At 48.3% G+C, this 25,534-nt stretch overlaps 3 protein-coding genes across 4 annotated transcripts; 1 reads left to right on the top strand and 2 right to left on the bottom strand.

Moving 5' to 3' along the window:
* Positions 1–618: 618 nt before the first annotated feature.
* LOC101076950 (gonadotropin-releasing hormone II receptor-like) lies at positions 619–4,892 on the bottom strand. 2 transcript variants are annotated; one of them, XM_011605189.2, is made up of 4 exons: positions 4,460–4,892; positions 3,256–3,775; positions 1,721–1,922; positions 619–1,379 (listed from the first exon to the last, which is right to left on the bottom strand). In XM_011605189.2, exons 2-4 carry the CDS (start codon positions 3,772–3,774, stop codon positions 1,030–1,032), a joined length of 1,071 nt encoding a protein of 356 aa, XP_011603491.2. In that variant the 5' UTR covers position 3,775; positions 4,460–4,892; the 3' UTR covers positions 619–1,029. The 2 variants fall into 2 exon arrangements, with proteins under 2 accessions (XP_011603491.2, XP_029695146.1); XM_029839286.1 differs by having other exon boundaries at positions 619–1,376.
* A 960-nt stretch (positions 4,893–5,852) lies between these two features.
* Positions 5,853–19,763, top strand: iqgap3 (IQ motif containing GTPase activating protein 3). The gene is made up of 38 exons (XM_029839282.1): positions 5,853–6,004; positions 6,352–6,439; positions 6,519–6,675; positions 6,750–6,827; positions 6,905–6,981; positions 7,072–7,139; positions 7,383–7,496; positions 7,587–7,765; positions 7,905–7,986; positions 8,084–8,247; positions 9,130–9,217; positions 9,300–9,463; positions 10,566–10,726; positions 11,032–11,147; positions 11,892–12,055; positions 12,764–12,854; positions 12,941–13,108; positions 13,620–13,762; positions 14,148–14,318; positions 14,557–14,640; positions 14,779–14,850; positions 14,974–15,043; positions 15,118–15,326; positions 15,540–15,692; positions 15,798–15,961; positions 16,356–16,580; positions 16,658–16,798; positions 16,894–16,978; positions 17,420–17,652; positions 17,727–17,859; positions 17,959–18,061; positions 18,153–18,258; positions 18,339–18,426; positions 18,504–18,716; positions 18,822–18,985; positions 19,062–19,187; positions 19,256–19,364; positions 19,515–19,763. Exons 1-38 carry the CDS (start codon positions 5,977–5,979, stop codon positions 19,626–19,628), a joined length of 4,893 nt encoding a protein of 1,630 aa, XP_029695142.1. The 5' UTR covers positions 5,853–5,976; the 3' UTR covers positions 19,629–19,763.
* A 135-nt stretch (positions 19,764–19,898) lies between these two features.
* ankrd34a (ankyrin repeat domain 34A) lies at positions 19,899–24,728 on the bottom strand. Its single transcript, XM_003965770.3, has 2 exons — positions 24,024–24,728; positions 19,899–22,994 (listed from the first exon to the last, which is right to left on the bottom strand). The coding sequence occupies exon 2, from the start codon at positions 22,911–22,913 to the stop codon at positions 21,336–21,338; it is 1,578 nt and encodes a 525-aa protein (XP_003965819.2). The 5' UTR covers positions 22,914–22,994; positions 24,024–24,728; the 3' UTR covers positions 19,899–21,335.
* Between the last annotated feature and the right edge of the window lie 806 nt (positions 24,729–25,534).

Here is a 25,534-nt window from a genome sequence, read left to right as displayed (position 1 = left end):
ACAGATGCTGTTGTAATAATACCACAGATGCTGTTGTAATAACACCACAGATGCTGTTGTAATAATACCACAGATGCTGCAGTAATAATACCACAGATGCTGTTGTAATAATACCACAGATGCTGTTGTAATAACACCATGTCTCATGTCTATGTTTGAAAACATGAACCTGGTGAAAAAACTTTGTATTTCTTTGTTTTTGCTTTGCTTTCAACAGTGAATTTCTGCCAAATTAGAAAGACACGTTTCACTGGTTATAATTAGCATGTTTTCCCTCTGTTTTAACTTTTTATGATGTTTCCTGTTGGTAGATGAATTTAGTGGAATTCTGTAGTTGAAGGGTGATGAACTTTAAATTGATGAACCTACCTGCCGACACGCAGTAGCAGCTAGCTGGAGATGCTGAGGGCTAGAACCAATAAGAAAAGTCAAGCTTTATCCTCTCCTCAATACATTTGTCAGAAAGGAGCCTTGAAGCTTTAAATAGAAGCCAAGAAGAAGACAAGTGCATCGGTGTGAACATGGCTCCTAAGATGAACTCTGCTTCTGTTGGATCTTTCTTCTGATACTTCTTTCATATTTAGTATGTTGAGATAAATGAAAACCAAATAAAGCAGATTTAGAGAACAAAACTTTGTTTATTTGTTTTCTTTAACCTCAAAACATGCTGGAAGAGGCTTGTTTTTATCATGGCGACAGTGTCACGCCTCTGTATTCTTTACTCGTTGACACCACAGAGGAGAAAATGTTCCTTCTGAATGGGACGATTTAGTTCCTGATCTGATTCACAGCATAAAACATGTTTCACTCATCTTCAACTCACTTGTTTCATCATCGTTTTAAATGCTTGTCATGGTTTGGGGCCAGGGGTCGGGGGTCGGGGGTCGGGGGCCGGGGGGGGTTAGGGAGTCCACACTGAGCTGTCAGTGTTACACCTGAGAGGAGCAGAGTCCAGTTTTAAATTCACCCCCTTTCAGATGGTGAGTGAGGAGCAGGACATCGGCGAGCTCCGCTTCCCTGATTGGTCCGTTAGTTCACCACATCTCTGCTCCGTGCACGGTTGGGTGGCGCTCGCGCTGCATTTCTTCTCTTCTGGTGGAAACAGGCGGCAAGGTCAGCCCTGAACGATGGCGTGTAGAAGCCGTAGATGACGGGGTCACAGCAGGTGTTGAGGTTCCCAAACACGAAAAGCACGTGGTGAACATATTCTGGCGTCACACGCAACATGTCAGGCTGGAACCAGTACCAGATCCCTAGCAGGTAGTACGGGGTCCAGCAGACAACAAAGGACAGCACGATGACCACCGTCATCTTCAGGGTCTTCATTCGAGCCTTCGGGATGATGTCGGTTCCACTGCGCCGCAGGTACGACTCACCTGCTGGAAGACCAAAGGTTGCTGCTAGCGATGTCATCACGCACAGGGCTGCGTTCGCTTGAGAGCCCTGCTTCTGTATGTACAGGTGTGTCTCCATGGAAACTAAACATCAAATAACTTCAAAGAGCACCTTCCTAATATCACCTGGTAGCTCCCCCATCACCTGAGGATATCCACAGGTGCTCTGCATGACCTCAGAGATGTCATGGTTGTCATGCTAGGTGTGTGCGTGTGTGTGTGTGTGTGTGTGTGTGTGTGTGTGTGCCGCTCCCCTTGCTACATCAGTGCGTAAATGACAGACAACTGTCCATAAGGGCTACAGGTGTGATACAGGTAGGGTTTACCTTTTTCTCTCAGGTGTTGCAGGTGGATGTGCAGCAGGATGCGGCTGTAGCAGCAGCTCATCACCAGCAGGGGGACAACATACAGCGTAATGAAGTGAAACATGTTGTAGACAGTTTCCTGCCAGCGGCGGCTGAAGCTGCCGTGAGTGGCACACTGAGTGAAGTCTGCACCCTCCATTCTGACAGCCCGGAAGATGAAGAGCTACGATAAAAGACGGAGAGAGAGAGAGAGAGGCTGTTACCTGCACACAGGTGGGAGTCTGAAATGAAGACCAAGGTCACACTTCAGAACCCACTCATTTCCAGCCTCTCATTGTTAGCAGTCCTCATTAGCCTGAGCTAACAGCAAGAGCTTTCCCAGGTCTAAAGTGAAGGTAGAACATTCCTACAGGGATTTCGTGCTCACGGTGAACTTTCACATACATTCCAGGTATCAGTGGAAAGAACTTAATAGTCACCTCAACCACACATTAAAGTACACAGTACAACCAGGATAATTGGAATAGAACCAACCAACCATGATGAGGGATGGACAAACCTGCCGCCATTCAGAATCAACAACTAGATGCTGCTACAATCAATGGATTACTGACCAGTGTGATGCAGTCATGTGTTCCTGCCGCAGTCATGACTGCAGGTGTGATACTGGCTCTGCTGATGGTATGTGGTAAAAAGAAAACCCTCAAACAAACACTCAACAGAAAAAAACGGCGCACTGAAAAGGGTTAGCGTTAGCACTGAACCAACAAAGATGTAAACAGCCTTTGATGGGCTGCTACTTCCTATGATTCCACACTTGGACCCGGAACTGCCAACACATGAGTATTCTATTATATTTAGGCATTTTCATATAAAACCAGGCTGGTTGATGCCAGTCTAGCAGTAAAAACCTCCATTAGCCAACACATGTTAGCTCAGTGATCAACCTGAGGGCTGTGTTGTGGAAATTCTGCCGATTGTGGAACTAGTTTGCTTATCAGGAGAAGTGCCACCAGCACAGCAACAGCTCATGCATGTAGTCCAGCATCAATTCTATCACTATCCCAAACAGGAGATGCCAACCTTGGACCCAAAAGAATCATCTAGCCTGTTTGTTTCTACAATTTAGAACTTAAAAGAGGTAATTTTTCTTCACAGGCTGGTTATTTAAATTTCAGTAGCCTCATTTATAAGAGTGTGTCACTGCATCCACAGCCCAAGTTTTTCAATGACAATCTTTCCTTTTCCAGCTCGAGCATTGGTTTCGGCTCCAAGCTATTTTGATATCAAAGATTAGCATCACTGTTCAGGCACTGTAGTGGTTAGCATTTAGCGGCTGAACATACACAGAGTTCCAACACTTCCTCCACTGTTGGTGCACGGTTGTCACTGTTCAGTGACAACTTGTCAATCACACAACTAATGATGTGAATGTAAAATAATTAATTATTCCTGGACTTGTGTGTTAACTATGAAGTTGAACGCTAACTGTACTCATGTGATAGCTATGCTCTTGTGGTCTGTGTGCTTGTATGTCACCTGTACTCACGTCTTACCTGGGGCATTGCGAGCAGAATGCTAAGGGTCCAGGCTACCAGCAGCATTTGTCGATTCCTTTTGTGTGCTTTGATGGAATTCAGAGGATGCAATATGACATGGTGGCGGTCAAGACTGATGACCACCAGAATGAAGGCAGAGGCATACATGGCAAAAAGCTTTAGGAAGCAGAGCACTTTGCAAAGGGCGTCTCCGCCGTGCCACTGCACCGTCACGTTCCACACGGCATCCAGGGGCATCACCACAAAGGTCATCATCAGGTCTGCTGACACAAGGCTCAGCATCAGTGGCCGCAGGTGGGAAGGTGGCCGCCGCCCACGCCCCACGCTGGCCAAGAGAGCCAGATTACTGCAGGCGGCAAAAACAAAGAGCACCAAGGTGGCGCCAACACGGAACTGAGCGGCACTGGTGAAGCTGGGTGTCTCCCACGTTGAAAGAGGAGGGGTCCAAGTAGAGGGTAGAGTGGGAGGGGCCACAGTACTGGTGGGAGGGGCCAGCGATGACATATTTTCTGACATACTGCAGAAATGGAGAAAGATTCAGATGTGAGAATTCAGCCTTGGTGAAAACATGTTCTTCACTGTTCCCACGGCAACCCCTCCCATTCCTACAGGAAGAAAGAGGTGATGGGTTGTTGATTATGACACAAATTTGACTACAGGTACATCCCTTTGATGTTATGGATCTTTGGTTGGCCTGGTTCTTTAGCAAAAGAATGTTTAGAACTATGGTCTGTAAATATAGACTAGAAGCTGCTTAAATCTACAGTCAGTGTGTGTGTGTGTGTGTGTGTGTGTGTGTGTGGACAGACTCCTGCACCAACTCCTGCACTTTGAAGAGGACAGGAGTAAGGTGAGGAAAGATTAGGGCAGAAAGACGACCCCAACGTTAAATGACTAAATAAAAAGCCAAAACACAGCCAAAGAAGTAGATGTTATCATCGTATATCACGAACTACCAGAAAGAAAGTTGTGTGTGTGTGTGTGTGTGTGTGTGTGGTTAGGGTCAGTAATAATTGTTACCTGGGAAACCTCCCCCTCTTTCACAACAAATCAGCAGATTATTAAGTCCCAGATCCTCCCTTGATTGGCTGAAATCTCCCATCAATGTGTGAACTCATTCGTTGTGAACTGACTTGATTAAACGACCCTTTTCATTTTCATGATTAAAACGCTGTTTCGCGATAAGATCAAAGCTTTGTACCTTCTCAGCAGTTCTTCACGTTTCTCTTCATGATTTCAAACTCGTCCGTCCTCTGCAACTTTTAAAGTCCACAAAGCCTCAGAAAAACCCAGACGGTCGGTCCCCGTCAGGTTGTGTCAGCTGCAGCAGCTCCTGAAACACTGAGGAGCCTCCAGACTGCAGTGCAGGGAGGAGGAGCTGTGTGAGGGTAACAGAGAGGGAGCGTGTGCTCTTCTACTTGATTCTTGATACTGTGATTGCCAGCCCGGTGCTGCAGTGGTCAGCAGCTCCGGTCCAAAGACATGTATGAATTGATGTTTATGGACTATTAAAGTGAGGAGATTTTGTCCTGACAATGACGTTAGCAGCTAATGGAAGACGTAACTATTATGGATCAGAATTCCTGATTGGTACAATAATTTGCTTATTTGTGTCCTCGGCTGGTAGGCGGAGCTTCTTTAGAGTCAAGTCAAGTTCTTTAGACCTCCGGGTTGGTTCTTTCGCTGATATCATCAGCTGTTAGACCTTCCAAAGACAGTCATGTCTTTATAAACCAAGTCCAATCAATTAAAGTGACCACAGGTGGACTCAATCAAGCTGTAGAAAAACATCTCTGAAACGATCTGAAGGGCTGGAAGATCCCCATAGATGAAGTTCAGTGAATATAGTATGTAAATATATATGTGTCCCCCACCTAGCATGCCCGTCTGGCATGTTAGAAATAGCTCCGTTCGTCATGGGTCTGTCCCTCTGTGACCAGCGGATGTGAAGTTCTGATAGTGTCTAGTCCATCTTCATGGTCTCTTCATTACTGCTCACCTTGACATAATCATCTGGAGGGATAGCACCAGTTTCCATTCTGGACTGGAGCTCAAGTTTAGGTAACAGCGTCCTCTGCTAGACACATCAGCTATTTTCATCAAATGCAGCCTGAAGAAAATAAAGGTTTATCTGTTTATCTTCACTTTTACAAACTCCAAATCTCTTACAAAATGTAATATATTTATCCGACACGTTATTGCATTGCAGAGGGAACATAACTGGAATGGCCACAACTTCAGAAATCTTATCAATTAAGGAACGTACTGTGAATCAGTACGAATATGAAGATCAAGAAAGATTGTTCTTGATTGGTATATATTCGCGCGTCCAAGTAAGCCAACGAGGAATATATGTATTCCATTTGTAAATCGTTAACTGTTCTAGTTTCATATGGCGGTGGTCACCGTGGTCGCTATTGCAACGGGACCAAACGACTAAACAAGCAGTAGACGGCGGAAGAATGGTGGAAACGCTGCCTACAGAAAGCGACGAGCCGGTTTCGAAATACAGATACCATCATGCAATTCTGCAAGCCCCGCCCCTCACCCCCCAGCCAATGGATGAACGACTGTCGATCAGCCAATCAGAAAGCCGCGGGGAAAGTTCAAACTCGAGACCAGAAGCAGCTTGGAATTTCCTAGCGTTGAGACGCTTTGTTTACTTTTGTGTTTGATTCATAAAACTAGCAAAGATATCTCTTAATAAAGGGGTTCATCATGGTGGATACAGACAGGAACAACGGATGTAAGTAGAAGTACTGTTTACTGTTTTTACTGCATTTTTCTCTTTGCCACGTACGCCGTGTTTGCAGACTGATGTGAACACCAATTTTTACCAATTATTTAAGTCGTATTTATTGACATTAATTAAATCAATCTTATCTAAATATATTTGTTCGAGGGGAAAATAGGTTAAATATATAGGATAGTTTCCAAGGTAACATCTGAGTATACTGTCATCTCTTAATCTCAAGCATATCTTATAATATTTATAATGAGAAATGAAGATTTACTGTAGTGTAATAACTTTCTTTGTCTTGGTTCACAGACATCTATAAATAGTAAATCTCTCTCTCTCTCTCTCTCTTCCAGTTGAGCGTCTGACAGCAGAACAGATGGATGAACAGAGGGTCCAGAATGTGGCCTATCAGTACTTGTGCAGGCTGGAGGAGGCCAAGAGGTCAGTTCAAGTAAGAGATCTTGTCCCTGTTCTACTTAGTTTCATTTGTTGTGGGGTATATTCTTCCTCCTGTTCTCAGGTGGATTGAGGCTTGCCTGGGTGAGGAACTTCCTGCTCCCACTGAGCTGGAGGAGGTTTTGAGGAACGGGGTTATTCTTGCAAAATTGGGTCATCGATTTGCTCCAAATGCTGTTGGTCTGAAGAAGATCTTTGACCCTGAACAGCAGCGATATCAGGTAACAGACACACACAAGTATAATCGTTATTATTATGTCTTTATTAACTGATTCTCTGTGTACTGACAAATCAGGCGGTGGGTCTGCATTTCCGTCACACCGACAACATCAACCAATGGAGAAATGCTTTGATTGCAGTTGGGCTGCCAGCGGTCAGTGAGCTCACTCTGACTGACTTATTGTTCAGTTGGTCAGAATAATGGTACTGATCTTCATTTTATTCTTTCAGATCTTCCACCCAGAAACCACAGACATCTATGACAAAAAGAACATGCCCAGAGCCATTTACTGTGTCCATGCTCTCAGGTCGGTGTCTCTGCCTGTCAGTCTGTTTGACCACCTGTATCTCTGCAGGCTCTGTATTGACTGACTGACTGTCTGTTTGTCTGTCTACAGCATCTACATGTACAGACAAGGTTTGGCTCCACAGATTCAGGACTTGTATGGAAAAGTCAACTTTACTGGTGACTTTACAGTGATAAATGATCTTGGGTGTATGTTGGCCTTTGCCTGTGTGTGTTCATGACAGTAGTCACCGAGTAAGAGTCCACTGTAGAAATGATGTGTTTGAGGGTTCAGGCAAGGATTTGGTTAGAGTTGGTTATTTAGTAGTGATAGTTTGAGTTAAGGGAAGAGGCTGGGGAATGGATTATACCGGTATGGATCCGAGTCCTCACAATGACAGAAATACATGTGTGTGTTTACAGAGGAGGAAATCAATAACATGAAATTAGAGTTGGATAAATATGGAATCCATCTTCCGGCATTTAACAAAATTGGAGGAATTCTGGCCAAGGAACTGTCAGTGGACGAGGCAGCAGGTAGACGTCACATTGGTTGGTCGCATTCATGTGTGGGAGTGGTCAAAAAGCCTGAATGGTTATTCTTCCCCTGGTTCTGTTTCCCATCAGTCCATGCAGCTGTGATTGCTATCAATGAGGCGGTGGACCGTGGCCATTTGGAGATCACAGCGGCATCGCTGAGGAATCCCAATGCCCTCCTTAGTGACCTACAGGAGGCGCAGATGAGTGTCTATCAAGAAATGCTGCAGCAGGCTAAAGCAAAGAAAAAGCAGCACGCGGCCATCAAGGTGCACTCAGAGACTGTTACACTTAACACGGAACGTCTAAACCATTGCATAAAATCATAAAGTCAAAAAACGTTCGACAGCAAAAGTGTTTGTGTAGTCGAGTACAAGTGGAGGCGCTTCACGTTTCTGTGTATTTTAGCTTGGAGCTCACGAGGACAAAGATATCTATGAAGAGTTTCTGACTTGGAGAGAAATTCAGGACACCATCACTCTGGTCAACAGTGAGTTGCATTCCAAAAATGTTTTATTTTTATATGTATAAAATAAATGTCTAAAGACTGTACAATAGAAAAAAGCTAAACACATCTACTGTGAAAGTTCGAGCAGCAGTGGAGCAGGTGGATGAAGCTCTGGACTCCTCCAATCAACCCGACCTCCTCACAGCTCTGCAGCTGTCATCTTTGGCCCTCAGGGGCCTCCGTCGTGATAATGGGCCCTGGTACCTGGATCAGCTGCTGGCAGACCGACAGCTCAAGGCGCTGGTAAACCCAACACACTCAGAATACTGAAGGATTTAACACAATTTTGGACCCCAGCAGAAAAGGAAGAGCGTCATTCTTGATTCACGTCTGCAAGGCGCAGTGGTTAGTTTAAACAGGTTTTGGGTTTGACGGGCTTTTCTGTGTGGAGTTTACATGTTCTCTGCATGACACGTGTTTGGGGTGAACTGGTGACTCCCTCGTGCGATTTAGGCCCATGTAAATAACACACTAGCTTGCAGGCCTAAACTACCGAGTACGAGGGCAACTGCCCGTGCAGAGTTGTGAGAAATGAGAGAGGAGGAGGAAGATAAGTGCTGTTAAGAGAGCAGGAGCTCTCAGAAGAGGGTCGCTATTGCTCTGAGAGATGGTCACCCCACCATCGGGGAACAAGATATAAGAGCCTTAACAGACACTGCTTTACCAGTCAACACTCATGTGAGAAACACGGCCAACAAGGGATAGATGGGCTCCAACAAGACTGTTCAAGTAGGAAGGAGCAGATCCAGCTGAAGGTCACGGGGGGAACGAGGAGGGGTGTCTTCTGCATAGCAGTCCTATGAAAAACCATGTGATGGGATGACTGACCCACGCAAGGTTGTGGACCGTATATAGTAAAGAACAGTGGCTCCTTCACCAGTCCTTAGAGGACCCCAGTGGAGAGCTGAATGAATGCCCATATAGGTTAAATTCAAACCAGGAACAGAAGGTCGACTGAATCAAATGTAGCTGATGAATTGGGCAAAATGAGAACTGAAGCCTGACCAGATGCTTGGGTCGTTTTGAGTGTCCCCATCACAGACAACAGGGATGTTACCGTGGCATTTATCGAGTGACAGACTTAGTTGATGGACAACAGGCTTTGTGTTTGACCTTTGACCTTAGGAACAAGGCTGTGTTGACCCTCTTGAACCTGCTGAGCTGCAGGAAGGTGTGACCATGGCCAATTGCACTGCTGAGAGATCCAGAGCCAGTAAGTCCCCAACTGTCTCTCTTCTGGTATTTACAGTTCTCTGTGTGCATGAGTAAGTTTGCATTTGTATGTGTGCATACAGTGCACACAGCTATGCAGAATCTCAACGCATCCCTGCGCCTCGATGATGCCAGACGCACCGTCAGCTGTCTAATGGTAGCCGAGCTTCAGCTGCCTGAAGTTTTTCCCTTTGCTGCAACTCTTTACCATGATGAGCTGAAAGTGCTACAAAGAAGAGCTCCTCAGGTATCTGAGACACATTAACCCTACCCGGAACCCTAACTGAGTCCTACCCCTGGCCTGAGTCCTACCCCTGGCCTGAGTCCTAGCCCTGGCCTGAGTCCTTCCCCTACCCTGAGTCCTTCCCCTACCCTGAGTCCTACCCCTACCCTGAGTCCTACCCCTACCCTGAGTCCTACCCCTGGCCTGAGTCCTAGCCCTGGCCTGAGTCCTTCCCCTACCCTGAGTCCTTCCCCTACCCTGAGTCCTACCCCTACCCTGAGTCCTACCCCTACCCTGAGTCCTACCCCTGGCCTGAGTCCTTCCCCTACCCTGAGTCCTTCCCCTACCCTGAGTCCTTCCCCTACCCTGAGTCCTACCCCTACCCTGAGTCCTACCCCTACCCTGAGTCCTACCCCTGGCCTGAGTCCTTCCCCTACCCTGAGTCCTTCCCCTACCCTGAGTCCTACCCCTACCCTGAGTCCTTCCCCTACCCTGAGTCCTACCCCTACCCTGAGTCCTACCCCTACCCTGAGTCCTACCCCTGGCCTGAGTCCTTCCCCTACCCTGAGTCCTTCCCCTACCCTGAGTCCTTCCCCTACCCTGAGTCCTACCCCTACCCTGAGTCCTACCCCTGGCCTGAGTCCTTCCCCTACCCTGAGTCCTTCCCCTACCCTGAGTCCTACCCCTACCCTGAGTCCTTCCCCTACCCTGAGTCCTACCCCTACCCTGAGTCCTACCCCTACCCTGAGTCCTACCCCTGGCCTGAGTCCTTCCCCTACCCTGAGTCCTTCCCCTACCCTGAGTCCTACCCCTACCCTGAGTCCTACCCCTACCCTGAGTCCTACCCCTGGCCTGAGTCCTTCCCCTACCCTGAGTCCTTCCCCTACCCTGAGTCCTACCCCTACCCTGAGTCCTTCCCCTACCCTGAGTCCTACCCCTACCCTGAGTCCTACCCCTACCCTGAGTCCTACCCCTACCCTGAGTCCTACCCCTGGCCTGAGTCCTTCCCCTACCCTGAGTCCTTCCCCTACCCTGAGTCCTACCCCTACCCTGAGTCCTTCCCCTACCCTGAGTCCTACCCCTACCCTGAGCCCAGTCACAGGAATGTCCTGTTCAACTCCATCAGGGGGAGATGCAGCAGGAGGAACTGTTTGTTGCTGTGGAGATGCTGTCGGAGGTTGCACTCATCAATCAGGCGCTCGAGGTGGGGCAGCTGCACCAGTTTGGCTCCCTGTTGACCAGTCCGTCTGCTGGTCTCTCTGATGTGGACCCAACCCTGTTCCACAGGTAAGCTTTGGACAAAAGGGGCCTTGTGTCTTTTTCAGCTCCAATTTATGTCGTGCAGCGTGTTTATTTTTATAGTACCTCAGCACCCATGTGCAGGTGAGTCGGTTTCTGCACAGGTCAAGGTTGTCAGTTTGACTGATGTGCTCAAATCCAACAACTGCACTGAACCTGAAGTAACAAAGTCCTTTAAATGAGAATGTTCATGCATGCTCTGACAGGTTGACATCGGCACCCTAAATGAGTTTTTAAAAGCTCCTCTTTTGACCAGATGTTAGCTGAAGCTGACCATGTTGATCTTTTATCAGGTACTTTAAGTTTCTGCTTGATATGAAGCAGCAGATGTGCAATGATCTGCTCACCTGGAATCAGCTGCAGGAAGGAGTCGACTCTGTCAACAACTCTGTTGAAGATGAATATGAGAGTATGAAACACACACACACACACACATTTTTTGCACAGATGACAGCACAAAAGGGTCGGCCTCAAATTTGATAACAAGCAGCTACAACAAATACGTCATAATTTAGAGTTTAGCGTAAAGGAAGGTGTGGATAAGAACCTTTATACAGTTTTATAAGCAAAAGATGTAAATCTACAATTCTGGAGTCTCTGTTCAGTCTTGATGCTCCTTTAAATTTGGTTCTTATTTTTGCTGTTTATGGATTAAGTCCTCTTCATATCCATCTTCAAAAGTCTGAAAAAGCAATGGAACTTTTCTGGTATCACTGACGTTACTACTGTTCAGGATTAGAAGAAAAGGCCAGATTAGTCTTGTGAAAAACAGTGGCCAGAATGGTCTGCTGACATACATCATATAACGCTCCTTTAACACATGAATCTGCTGATGGTTCCATAAAAGCTTTTCTAAATCTACTAAATTGATGAAAGCGAAGTGAAAAACTTTGATTGGAAAACCCAAAGGAGCCGAGTGGTGATCAGAGTTCTTAGATAAAGAACATTAATGAAACACCTGACTCACAGTGTAGGTACAAAACTGAATAAGTGACACAAAAGCTCTTCACTTCTCACCTTTTTGGTTTGTTTTAGCTGCTCCAGATTAAAAGTGGCACTTACAACAAGCTTTGTTTCACACATGCACAAAGAGTGTGAACGCTGGGATGGGAGGTGTGATGCCTGCTTGTGAACTGATGTGTGTCACCTCCAGAGTTGCTGGCTGTGGCTGAGATAAACGAGGCTGTGGACAGAGGTGACTCCCGGAAGCTGCTGGCTTCTCTGCTGCTGCCTTCGTGTGGAATTGATGAGGTTTCCGCTGCCAACGCCTGCAGATATCTGACCCTACTGACCCGATACAGGCAGCGCAAAGCTCAGGTGAGGCCTCGGCGAGCGCTCGTAGGATGTCTGCTGGGGTTAATATCAGGTTACCTGTGTACCTGTGCTGTACTGGCAGACGGCAGGTGGTGTTCGGGTGCTTGTGGATGTTTATTTCCAGCTTTATTTATCTTGCATTTCTCTTCTCAGTCTTTTATGCCTGAACTTTTTGTTCTTCAGCTTCTGTAAATCCATCACAGGCTCCTCTTATAAATCCCCCATGGGCTCCTCTTGAAAGTGTTCTTGTTGAATCGTGAGCCTGTAAAGCAACTCTTCTAGATTTATTCCTCCATCATCTCAGCTGTAAATGAAAATAAAGCCTTTTTGTTTGTGAGGATGAAGAGGAAGACTGAGAGAGCGCACCTGCTGCTGCTCTGCGGATGATGAGAGTGAACAGTCATGTTTGATGGACAATACTGCTGTGTTCAGCTAAAGATGCTCGGGGTGTTTTTGCTTTGCTGTCCAAACGTACCTCCACTGACTGCTACAGAGTTTCTTCTTCACCGTGTGTTCCACTCGCGCTGCTTCTTTAATCTCTCAGGTTTGACGCTCTGCCTGTCCTTTAAAGCTGAAGACTGTTGCCGCTTGCCTTTGTTTGCAACTGACCATTCAGAATTTCAGTTAGAATGTTTCTTTTTTTATGGGAACGTGATTTTGAACAGTGTCAGCACTTCTGCTGGACTAGTGTCGATGTCTCTGTCCAATCAGGTGAGCAGAGATGGAGCAGCTGAGCTGTGGTTGGCTGATATTCAGGAGGCAGTGAAGGAAGCCAATCAGGAGAGTCAGAACACGCTGAAAAGTGAGTCTGGCCAAGGTTTTCCTGCCAATGCTTCCTTAGGTCAACAAATCAATACAGACTGTGTTTGTTTGTTTGTTTGTTTGCAGTGTGTCTGGCTGTAGCAGCTGTAAATCAGGCAGTAAAAGAGAACAAAGTCAGTCAGACGCTCCGGGTTCTGACTATGCCAGAGACTCAGCTGCAGGGAATCATCTCTGCATGTGCTGCAGATTATCAGAGGGAACTCTACAGTCTGATCACGGACAGGATCCACGCAGGTGCAACACGCGTGTTCAGTCTCTTACACCCAGTAAAAAACATGCCGTTTTAGAGAGTTGAGTTCTTCATACTCAGAATTTTTCATCTCTTTGGTTAGCATTTGGCATCATGCCTTTAAATTGGTTTGGGTGAGATGTTTGAGGATCCTTCCATAGCATTGTGACAATAGGCTGCTGGAGGTCGGGCCCATACATCCTAAAGCATAGGTGATGGATGGATGATATCAGGGTTTTGAGATGGAGACTTCAAGACCCAAGCTTGAACTCCTGGGCTGATGTCATGAGTTGTTAATTTAATATTTCCACAGTGTTTTTTTCCCCTTAACAGTCCTTCCTGTTGCATGATGCCCCATCACTAAAAAAACTGTTCAAAAACATTGAAATCTTAGTGTTTTTAAAAGTGACTTTGACAAAAATAATAAAAAGGTCATTTTGGTGTTCCTAACTGACCTCAAACATGTTTAGTGTGACTTTCCGGTGTATGTCAACCTCTGCTTCCACCTGATTTTAGGAGACAACAGGAGTCCATGGGTTCGAGCCTGCCTGAATGATGGCTCCTTCTATTATTTCCACCTGAACAAACTGGAGGGCTGCTGGGAAAAACCCAAAGGCTTCGTACAGAACAGCATGTTTCTGCAGCAACATCAGATACAGGTGACACGAAAGGGTTAGGAGTGAATGTGTTTCACCTGATGTTGTGTTCATACGACCACCAACAGGTGGGAATGAGTTATCAAGACCACCTGTATGAAGACAGCACAGATCACTTCCCTCTCCTCATTACTTCCGGCTTATTCTGGACTTGTTTAATCCAGTGACCTCACCAGTGGGGGTGGGGGGAGCTGCAGCCAGTATCTGCAGCCCACAGACTGGGCTCTGTCTGCGGAAATAAACTGTTGGTGCCTTTCTGTGATGAACCTGTAGCAGAGGTCAATTTGTGAAAGCCAGGTTATCTTTGTTTTGTGCTTGACTGAGGCAGCGGGAGGGTGTTGGTGTTGGACAGGAAACTGAGTCCGAGTGTTGCATGTTTGTTTGACAGGAGGTCGTGAGCAGCGTCTCAGGCCTGTACAGTCGCAGGGGGCTGTGGCGAGGCAGCCAAGCCCTCGTTGTCCGCCTGCAGGCCCTCAGTAGAGGCTTTCTGCTCAGACAGCAGCTCCAGGCTCGACGCCGGTACCTGATGGTTCACACACCCGCTGTCATCCTCATCCAGGTGAGATTACTGGAATCTGCCTGTTTATGGGAACTTTTATTGAAGAAAGATCTGTATCATCTTATAAGGCTCTGGATCAGGGAGTATATGCATAGTGATGCATCCATAGATGGAATCAGCTCCAGCAGGTTTTCACAGCTGGCACAGGTGGACTGATTCTGCTTTGGTTCCAGCTCTTCACTGCCATCTGCTCTGGACCACAGGAAATGCACAAATACAGTTCTCGTTGTCTCCTCAGGCTCACTGGAGGAGGGTTGTCCAGCAGAGGAAGTACAGACGCAGACTACAGTTTCTCTACATGAACTGGAGAGCTGTTGTCAAGGTAACAGTCTTTAGAACTGTACTGACTTCAACAAGGTTTGACCATCTCAATGAGCTGAAGCAGAATTGATTCAAGGAATTCTGGATGCATCCGACATCAAGCAACACAAATATTAAAAAGTTTTGTTTTTGTCAACAGATCCAGTCGTATGTGAAGATGTGGTTGGCAATGAAAAACTACCGTGCCCGACTAAACTTCTTCAGAGAAAACGTTTGTTTCTTCCTTCTCTTTTCACTGTGTGCCGCCTCAGAACAAGGACTGCATAAGAATTATGATTTCAATAAAAGCCTAAAGCCTGGCACCACCCTCACTCAGTATGGCGTTTGTCCACAGGTGGGCGCTGTTGTGAAGATCCAGGCTTTCTTCAGAGCCAGTAAGGCTCGTGAGGAGTACAGGATGTTGGGTGAGTTTACAAGAAAAAGAACTTCCAACCAGGAATGTTTTATCTTTATTGTAGATTTCTGTCACTTTTCTTAGTGCATTCGGGCACGCCCCCTCTGGCGGTGGTCAGGAAGTTCATTCACTTGCTTGACCTGGGTGATGGTGACATCAGAGAGGAGGCTGAGCTACTTCGTCTGAGGAAGGAGGTGGTGCAGAGTATCCGCTTCAACAGACAGCTGGAAGAGGACCTAAACCTGATGGACCTGAAGATCGGTCTGCTGGTCCGGAACAAAGCCACGCTGCAGGTACCTGCTCACCTGAGGTGCCTCCTTAAACGATGAGCGATGCTGCTGTTTAACTGCTTCCTGCTGGATTTACCGAAACCCAATCACCCAGGAGCTGTCCTGGTAACCATAATATTCCTGGGTTAGGAGTTTGGCACCGGTTGTCACGGTGATCTACAGAGTACAGTTATAGTTGGATTTGTCAAGTTCACAAACCTGCCTGTTTCTGGACAGGAAGTGGTTACCCACTGCAAGAAGCTGACTAAGAAGAACAAGGAGCAGCTGTCAGGCATGCTGGACATGGAGAGAAGTAAAGGACTGAAGGCTCTGAGCAAAGAGAGGAGACAGAGACTGGAGGCCTATCAGCACCTCTTTTACCTGCTGCAGGTGAGAACAGCCCACACAGGTGCCCACGGGCGACCTCCCTCCTGATCCTGAGGGAGATCAGGGATCAGCGGTGTGAGGCGTGACTGGTGTACTCTGCTGTTCCAGACTCAACCGCTCTACCTGGCCCAGCTCATTTTCCTGATGCCTCAGACTCGCTCCACCTCCTTCATGGAGATGTTGGTCTTCAGTCTGTTTAACTACGGCTCTGACGGCAGGGATGCCTTCCTGCTGCTGCAGCTGTTCACCGAGGCGCTGCGTTATGAGATCAGGTGATCTCTCACACACGCACGCTCACACAGATTAGTTGTGCCAGTCAGGATTCTCATTTACACAAACGTCCTGAGGCTCCTCCTCGAACTTAATCCTAAACACATTTTTAACCGTAAACCCAAACCTCAGCCTCAGGCAGACAAAATGCCCTCAAACACACACACACACACACACACACACACACACACACACACCTTGGCCAATCTTTTACTCACCTGTACCTGCCCTCACACTTGATCTGTAGTTTGAAATCCATCCATTCAGACATTATCAACCTTCGGCCCAGCCCCCCCCACAATTACTCTGTCTTTGGTTCTGACCTGTCCACATCTCTACACTGGTGAGGACACAAAGTCCTGTCCTGAACTAACCTGGTCTGTGTCCTGATGTCAGCCTGAAGGTGGAGAAACCTCAGGATGTCATCACAGGTAACCCGACTGTGATCAAGATGTTGGTCAACTTCTACCGTAACGCCCATGGTCAGAACGCCCTGCGCGACTCCCTGGGACCAGCTCTGCAGGACATCCTGATGGATAAAGACCTAAGCATCAGGACCGACCCAGTCGACGTCTACAAGACCTGGATCAACTTGTCCGAGACCCAGACTGGATGCAAGAGGTCTGGCGGAGTCTTCAGCAGAGGAAATGGTGTTTGTCAGGTGACGTCTGACTCCTCCCACTCCGTATCTGTTCCAGCTCGCTGCCCTATGACGTCTCACCTGCTGAAGCTCTGACTCACCCTGAGGTCCAGAGACGTGTCGAGGTCGCTGTGGTCAACCTGAGGAACCTGACGGACAGAGTGCTCAAAGCCATCACGTCCAACCTCAGTAAACTGCCGTGAGTCCTAAAAGCCTCTCTTCCGACGAGGGTTAGGGGTGTTGTTCCGACGAGTGCGTCCACCGCTCAGCTCGTCTTCTTTGGCCTTCTCGCAGGTACGGCTTACGCTACACTGCCAAGGTTCTGCGAGACTCTCTGCAGCTGAAGTTTCCTGGAGCCAGTGAGGAAGAACTCTACAAGGTGATGACCAGGAGGTGATGACCAGGAGCAGCAGCCTGGCGTCCTGCTGAACATTTTCACTGTGCCAATGAAACATTGGGTCTGACACGACCCGGCTAGGCTGCCTGTCCACTCCGTCTTTAGTGAGCAGCAGTGGCGGCATGGAAGTAGTGAAGGAAGTCATGTAGGGTGGGGCGATATCACCACAAACACTTCCTCCATCTAGATGAGTAGAAGAGATTAGCATGCATTAGCTGTGCCCCTCTATTAGTTGAACTGTTTCCATTGAATTTATTTATTATGTGTCAGGTTTGTTTCCTTCTGGGGGGGCTTTTCTTCTCTCTTGGCACCGACTGTCCTATAGGGACGGCGCTGTCCTGCCACGTGCTAACCCAAACCTGAGCCTGAGTCAGATTCAGTTCATCTTCTAGAAGATCCCAACTGTCCAACTTCTTTGCGCAGGTCGTTGGGAACCTGGTCTACTACCGCTACATGAACCCGGCCATTGTGGCTCCAGATGGGTTTGATGTAGTTGACCGCTCAGCCAGTTCGACCCTGCAGCCGGAGCAGCGATTCATCCTGGGCTCCATCTCACGCATGCTGCAGCAGGCCGCTGCCAACAAGCACTTCCACGGAGACGGCCCCCACATCAGAGCCCTCAACCAGTACATCAGTCAGACCCACAGCAGGTTCAGGTGTGAGTCCACGCTGGTCTCCCTGCTCTGCCCGCTGCGGCCTCACCACCTCTTTCACTCTTCCTGTCTGACAGGAAGTTTCTTGTGTGTGTTTGCGACGTTCCCGAGCCAAAGGACCGATTCAACGTGGACGAGTTCTCCGAGTTACTCGTGGTCAACAAGCCTGTGATCTACATCTCTGTCAGCGAACTGCTCAACACACACAAGGTGGGTTCACACCTGTAGATTCTGCCGGTACCAGTTGGATCCCGCAAAGACCAGCATCCAAGGACTGCTTCTTCACTGTGTGTGTGTGTGTGTGTGTAGCTGTTGTTGGAGCACCAGGAGGCCTTATGTGCGGACCCCTCTGACCCCCTCAGGCTGCTGCTGCAGGACCTTGGTTGTGTCCCGACACTGCAGGAGCTTATGGGTAATTATACTGCTGTTGTTTGGACAGCGTTAATGACGTGTCAGCGTTCTCTAAGCACAACACAAATGTTTCTGTTTGTTGTTTTCTCCAGGAGAGTCTTCAGCTGATCCAGGATCAGAGGTTTCTCTGACCCTAACCAACAGGTTCAACATCTTTGATGAGACTGACCAGGTGTACACACGAGGACTGCTGCTCAGGTAGCTTAGCACGCTAGCTAGTTCTGACCGAAGCCATTTATTTACACCCTAGATTCATCTGCTGACTTTTATTGTTCCAGCACAAAGCAGCTGATCATCGATGTGATCAGGACTCAGTCAGGTGATTCTCTGAGTGACATCCTGAGGGCCTCTGTGTCACATGATGAGGTACTCACACATGCACACGCCTATAGATGGAGGTTTAGGGGACCCTCCTCTCCAGCTGAAGTGTAATCCTTCCCCAGAAAGTCTGTCATGATTGGCTGATGCAGCGACGTGCGCAGCGGGAGGCTCTGACCCCTGAGAAGATAAAGAGAAACCCGACGCTGATTGCCAACAGCAGCCTGAGTTTAGAGGAGAAGAAGAGGAAGATCCTAAAGAGTCTTTGCCGTCTCGAGGCCTTGGGGGTCCTGAAACCGCCTCACAGTGAAAACCAGATTCTGCACATGATCGCCAAGGTGAACGACCACATGCAGACAGGAGACGAGGCTGTGTTTGTGCTATTGGGGGCTGTTCCTGTATCTCCTATGTGAGATATTCACAAAAACCTCTTAACTTCACAGGATATCTGCCAACGGCGTCTGCACCGCCAGTGCCGGGGGGCGGAGCTTCAGAAACTTGGTCAGACTCTCTGCAGTCTGGAGGCAAAGACCTGCTTCCACAGTGAGCAGGTGGACTATTACAGCGACTACATCACTTCCTGTCTGGACAACCTGACGGCCAAAAGGTTCTTATATGCTGAGATGATGGATTCGTCCGGATTACTCACCTGTGTAAACTCTTCACCTGCTTGTGTGTTGCAGTAAACTGACCAACAGGAAGGCAGCAGAGGGCAAAGGGAGGAAGAAGCTTTGTGTTGTCAGTTACAGTGCTGTCCAGCTGCATGAGAAGGGTGTTCTGTTGGAGATCCAGGACCTGCCTAACACCCAGTAAGAACATCCTTCTCACCGGCATCAACCGGAGCAAACAGCACGTTGGTCACTGTCGATCATTCCAGGTTTAAAAACGTCATCTTCGACATTATTCCTGGATCCGAGACGGGCAGTTTCGTAGTCAAGGCTCGGTTCCTCGGTGTGGAGATGGAGCAGTTCCCTCTTAAATATCAGGTACAAAAACTGTGACAAAGCAGAATGGATGCTGATAAAGCAGGTCGGAACACGAGTGTCTCAAGTTTAGGGTTGTGTACTCTTTGTTGCCACAAGCTCAGTGTGTGTGTGTGCGTGTGTGTGCGTGCGTGTGTGTGTGTGTGTTCCCAGGACCTCCTGCACCTTCAGTATGAGGGCGTGGCAGTGATGAAGATGTTTGACAAGGCAAAGGTTAATGTTAACCTGCTCATCTTCCTCCTCAACAAGAAGCTGTTGAAGAAGTGATCCACGTGCACTGATCACCTGTGTCACCATTGATGATGCGTCTGTACTTCCTGTCTGAGTTTTTACATTTGATGCTCTGAGTTTTAACTGTAAATATTTACTGTCTGCATAGAGAAATAAAAGATTTTACTTCAATAAAAGGGATTTATTCTCAAACTAAACGAGGTCTTCAAAGCTCCATATGAGGACGTGCACGACGAACACCTTATTTGGCTGTTTTCAGAAAATTTCCAGCGATTCTGATTAAATGAGAAAGCACAAGGCAACAGCTTGAACATCAAAGTTTTTATTCCACTTTTTAAGTTCCAACCAGAAGAAAAAGATCACTGATCAACTTCTGCTGAGTCACTTACAAAAATACTTGATTCTAAACTGCAGGCGGGTGTCCTGACCAGTTCAGCCATAAACCAGTCTGAGCTGCTTTAAACTGGGGATGTTCTGAGCCCAGACCCACTGTCTGTCAGTTCTGGTCAATAAATGTAAAATTTTAACCACGTTTATTTTTGGATCTTTTCTTTTCAATGAATCAGTGAACTCCTGAATTTCTGCTGCCTTTTTCCAAACTAGGAATGAACCAGCATCAGCGTGTCCAGGTTTGGTCTGTAGGAACTGGGCCACACTGGTTCAGATCACCTGTGGGCCTGACAGGTGGAGGTGAAGCTCCTAATGTCTGTGGTGATGTGACACCCCTGAACCTGGACAAACGGGATCTACTGCAGTCAAACCGCACCTTCATGATTTAAATAAAATGTTAATTAGCACAAATGCTCATTGAATTTTGTTTCCATGAAGTGACTTTAATATTGATATTGGTTCTTCTGTGTGTCCACTCCCCAGAAGAACAGATGGAGGCCGAGGAGGTTTTATAGTCATTATTATTATGTCACATAAATGCTTATATTACGGCTGGAGCCTGTCTTGGTTTTCTTTTTCCAGTTTTGCTGCTTATAATCCACCAAGGCCTGAAGGATGGGTGGGCCAGATCCCCGGAGGAGGACTTCTGAAAATGTCCCTGGACTTATTTCTGTCTGTTATATTTGACTGAAGCAAACGTTGACGTTCTCTGTAGAATATGCTGCTCAGTCCGTCCCAGGGAGACGCATCCCTCGCCTGTGGCTCTCCTTCAGGTTTCTCCTTCTCTGAACAGTTGATGCTGTTGTGTCGGGAAAGTTAACGAGATTATTCATTTATGACAAATTATTACATTCCAATCATTCCAGGTTTAGCAGCTAGCTGCAGCCGAGTCCAATGAGTCCCGGTTCATCCCAACCAGGCTACACTCTTCCTGTCTGTGAATTGTCCCTTGTGCTCCAGCTTCAGCGTGAACATCCTTCACCTGTTTACAGCTTTAGCTCGAGATCCTTCAGACTTCTTTGGAATTTCAAGAAGGAAAAATGACAACATTTTCGTAACAACACAAATGAGTTTTGAATTGAGGTTTCCGCTGATCAACGGGATCACAAATAACAGTTTTCACATGGACCGCTGATCATTTGCAGCTGTTCGAGGTCATTTTGGATCCATCACCTTAGCGAACATCATTAAACATCAAAGAAGCCTCATTCAGAAACTGTTGGAGTCTCTGATTTCAGTATTTGTGGTAACTAATTGGTTTGGTAGCGACACGGTTGCCTCCAGCCTTTTAAACCAAACTCAAACTTCTCCCCACACAGCTACCCATAATTCTTGCTCGTATTCTTTCTACTATCAATCCCCATTGAACTCAATGACCTTCTCAGCGAGGATCTCCTGGAAGGTGGACAGTTGCTTCATCTGCTCTGTCTGCATCGAGTGTCTCCTCATGAGCTTCTTCTTCATCTTGAAATCCAAGCCACGTTTCGGAGACGCCGGGGCGACGGGGACAAGTATTTTTTGTCCAGAGTGGATGGGGGAGGTGGACTTTCCGTTGGCTCGGATATCGGGGATCGGTCTGTGGTGGTTGATGTTTAGTGGAGGCAGGAAGCCAGGTCTGCTCTGGGAAATATGGTCAAGGAGGAGGGTCCCGGAGCCTCGGCGCTCCAGGAGTCCCGGAGAACGTCTGCGCATTGTGAGGGGGGACACAGAGTTGGGTATGTTTTCCAACGATTCCCTGGATGCGCTGGTGACCAGGGAGAAGGGGGAAGCACTGACCTTTCTTCGCTCCGCAGGCACCCAACCAGTATCTGGAGCAACCGGGTGGGTCTCTGGACACAGCTGGCTCTCTAACTCTAAGTGCTCCGTTCGGATGAGCTTGGGGTGAACCACAACATGGGGCGGACATACTGGTCCTCCGCTGTTCTCCTGGGGCTCGGGGGCTGTGTTCCTGCGGTAAAAGGTCTGGTGCTGTTGGACTTTGTCAGCCCAAGAAGACTCTGCGGATTCCACATAGTCCTCAGCGAAAGACCGTTCCGTCAGACTGGGGGAGCATGGGTCATGTGTCTCAATGCTGTGTCTCCGTGACAACAAAGGTCTCTGTGGCTCTGTGAGGGATAGATCATTGATTGTCTTGCTCAGCTCCTCCACCTCCAGGCCGCCGCTGTGCTCCTTGGGAACTCCGTTGGGCACTGATGGTGCCACTAGACCCCAAGGCTCCGAGTTCAGTCTCTTTAGGAGTTTGTGTGGCGGTGGTCGTTTTTCTCCTCCTTGCCGAGCTGAAGGTAAAGGCAAAGCTGAGGTTAGTGCAAAGCTGAAGACCCCCTCCTCATTTTGGTTCTTGTCTCCTGCTAGTAAAGAGGTTCCAATCTCAACATCAGAGGGAGACATGCAGGCTGGAGATAGCTTGTCCACAATCCCCGGTGATGGAGGCGAGTTGAGGTACTGTTTGGTCTTCTTGGTGCCTGACGGAGATGTGTCCATGGTGATGATGATCACCTCCTTTCCTTTGGCCTTGCAGGCATCTAGCAGGACCTGCAGGGTTTCATGGTCCCCTTTGTCGATAGCGTGCATGAGGGCAGAGGAACCAGAATAGTCCTTCAGGCTGGGATCAGCTCCGTTCTCCAGTAGGAGTGACACCACTTCTCTCCCCGCCCGCTCAGCACAGGCATGCATCAGTGCTGTCCTCCCACATTTGTCAGGGATATTTGGGTCAGCACCTTTCTCCAGCAGATACCTCACTATCTTCTTTCGTGTCTGTGGATCATCATAACTGGCCAAACAGGCAGCAGAGATGGGGGTCTCGCCACGTTCATTTCCCTCATTGATATAAGCTCCTCCTTCCAGCAGCAGCCGCGTCAGCCTCAACTTGCCCTGGAAGACGGCTTTGAGGAGGGCGTTCCCCTCGGTTTGTTGGGGCCCTCCATCACCCATGATCCTCCTCTCCTCAGTCTTCCTCTCCGCAGCAGCCTAGCTTATTGTTGGCTAACCATCCTCTGTTTGAAGTCACATGATCTGTGGGAGAAAAACAACCCTGGTGAGGTCTAATACTAAATAGTGATTTCTTCCCCCTGATGTCTGGAAGCTCATCCCCTTTTATGTACCATCTCTGTCATCAACCACCAGCACAACTCAGAAATATCAGCTCGTTTCCCGATCCACAGCACAAAACTGTCACTATTACTGTTTTGTTGTTTTCTTCAAATAGAATGGTTGTTGTTGTTGTACTCTAAGCCTCCCCGGCCAGATGTGAGTCCACTGAACTAGAACCAAATGATTGACAGCTCTGCCTATGGCCACAACCTCAGCAGGGGGCTGGACTCTCTACTCGGGCACTTCCACCAGCTCCTCCTGGGGTTGCTGGGACCAGTGTCCCAGGCCAGATCTGGGGTCTCCTCAGGTATGGACATGTAAGAAAGACACCAGCCGCCCTACAGAGGAAAGTCTTGGGGAGAAGGGGGGGGTCTTCTTACCAGAAAGGGGTTTCAAGACCTCAGTCAGGTGAATCACATCACACCTATGTTGCTGCCTTATATGTCATGCTCACATCTCACAGGTCTTCATTCCATCGTCATCTTTTCCGTCTTGGAGCATTTCTGACATTTTTATTTGATTTTCATCACTCCTCCCGTTTGTTCCTCGCAAGAACCATTCCTGGAATTCTGATCTAATTATTGGAATGATGGCTGAGCAAAGCTCATGCACACACATCTTTTACCATTCATTCCATCTATCACTTATTGATCACCCTGAGCGAGATCACCTGACTGCTGAGGAATGCAACTCAAAACCAGAAATGCACAGAATCAATACGTCAGGATGCCGCCATGACGCACTCAGATCTATATTTAAACGGTGAAGATAAGAACAGATGCATGCACACACACACACACACACACACACACACACAGCTGATCGGCGCTTTGCTGTGTCATCACTGTGACCTCATTGGTTTTAGTCTCTGCAGCAGCAGCGGCAGCAATGATGATGCTGGTGAGGAGGATGATGATGGAGGTGAGGATGATGAGCTGTCGGTCTTCTTACCGCAAAGCTTCAGCTGCGTCGTCTTCATCTTCATCACCGGCCGCCGGCCCCGTCTGATACTTCCGGTTCTGAACGCAGCGGAATGTTTACTGAGACTGATGAGCTGCAGCACCGCCACTCGCTCTCCTCTTCCTCACAATCCGAGGCTCCCCCTGCTGCTCACTGCAGGGAAACGTCACTTCCCTCAGCCTTCACTCATTTTATCAGGCTCCGGGTGATCGGAACCGAACCCACGACGGCATTTTAATGATGATCCGAACCACTGGGTGACCCGTGTGTGCGTGTGTTCCTGCTCTACCATGAAGGGTCAGAGGATGACACACAAACGTTTCAGACTGAAAGTCTCTTGGGATTCAGGATGAAGAGAGCAACAACTTCTGGTTCTTCCCAGACTTGGTGAATTCTGACTGGACCCTGATGGTGCAGCGTGTGGAGCCAGATGCAGCACTGAGCCCACTAACCACCTGCAGGGCTGCTCCTATGCAGCAGCTTCTGGAACAGATTCTGGGGAGGACAGTGTGACTGCACCTGCAGACATGGTGGGCTGAGGGTGCTGACCCCTGACATGGAGCTGATGATCATTACTCTGCACCACCTCCTCCAGCGTGACTGCCCACACTCCACTACTGATGATCCCCTTATTGATATCAGGATGCTGATGAAACATACACACACACACTAGCTATTATGGATCCAGTTACCATGGAAACTGCAGTGCTGGAATCCTCAGGAACGTTCCCACACACTCTCCTGTATCACTTGCTTAGTTGGTTCTAAATACAGGAAATGGGAATCTGAGCACATAGTGAAGATCTCTTCACTGCCGATCTTTATCAATCAATCTTCATTTATCAGCATCTGTTACCATCAAAATTGTCTCTACAGTATACTCTACAGAACCCCAGGGCCTGACCCCAGACAAGCAACAGCAGCAAGGAAAAACTCCCCTTTAACAGGAAGAAACCTTGAGCAGGACCAGGCTCATGTAGAGGGACCCTCCTGCTGATGGGGGGCTGGGTAGAGAGAGAGGAGAGGAGAGGAGAGGAGAGGAGAGGAGAGGAGGAGAGGAGAGGAGGGGAGGGGAGGAGGAGAGGAGGGGAGGAGAGGAGAGGAGAGGAGAGGAGAGGAGAGGGGAGGAGGAGAGGGGAGGAGAGGGAAGAGGAGAGGGAGAAGGAGGAGGGGGAGGGGAGGAGAGGAGGGGAGAGTAGGGGAGAGGAGAGGAGGAGAATAGGGGAGAGGAGAGGAGAGGGGAGGGGAGGAGGAGAGGAGGGGAGGAGGAGAGGAGAGGGGAGGGGAGGAGGAGAGGAGGGGAGGAGGAGAGGAGAGGGGAGGGGAGGGGAGGGGAGAGGGGAGGAGGAGAGGAGAGGAGAGGAGAGGGAGAAGGAGAAGGGGGAGAGTAGGGGAGAGGAGAGGAGGAGAGTAGGGGAGAGGAGAGGAGGGGAGGGAGGGGAGGAGTGGAGAGGCAGCCATGACCCAGCAGTGTTCCTGCAGCCTGGTGATCAGGTGATCTC

The sequence above is a fragment of the Takifugu rubripes genome, chromosome 7 (genome assembly GCF_901000725.2).
Source record: "Takifugu rubripes chromosome 7, fTakRub1.2, whole genome shotgun sequence".
Taxonomy (NCBI): domain Eukaryota; kingdom Metazoa; phylum Chordata; class Actinopteri; order Tetraodontiformes; family Tetraodontidae; genus Takifugu; species Takifugu rubripes.
The sequence above is the reverse complement of the archived record's forward strand: the minus strand, read 5'-3'. Positions and strand labels throughout refer to the sequence as shown.

Coding starts and splice junctions, on each gene's coding strand:
- iqgap3 (XM_029839282.1), top strand. CDS start 5,977: ATGGTGGATACAGACAGGAACAACGGAT. Junction 7,140..7,382: donor TGGAAAAGTCAACTTTACTG/GTGACTTTACAG, acceptor GTGTGTTTACAG/AGGAGGAAATCAATAACATG. Junction 12,056..12,763: donor ACAGGCAGCGCAAAGCTCAG/GTGAGGCCTCGG, acceptor CTGTCCAATCAG/GTGAGCAGAGATGGAGCAGC.
- ankrd34a (XM_003965770.3), bottom strand. CDS start 22,913: ATGGGTGATGGAGGGCCCCAACAAACCGAGGGGAACGCCCTCCTCAAA.
- LOC101076950 (XM_011605189.2), bottom strand. CDS start 3,774: ATGTCAGAAAATATGTCATCGCTGGCCCCTCCCACCAGTACTGTGGCC. Junction 1,923..3,255: donor TTCTGCTCGCAATGCCCCAG/GTAAGACGTGAG, acceptor CTTTTATCGTAG/CTCTTCATCTTCCGGGCTGT. Junction 1,380..1,720: donor GCAACACCTGAGAGAAAAAG/GTAAACCCTACC, acceptor TTGGTCTTCCAG/CAGGTGAGTCGTACCTGCGG.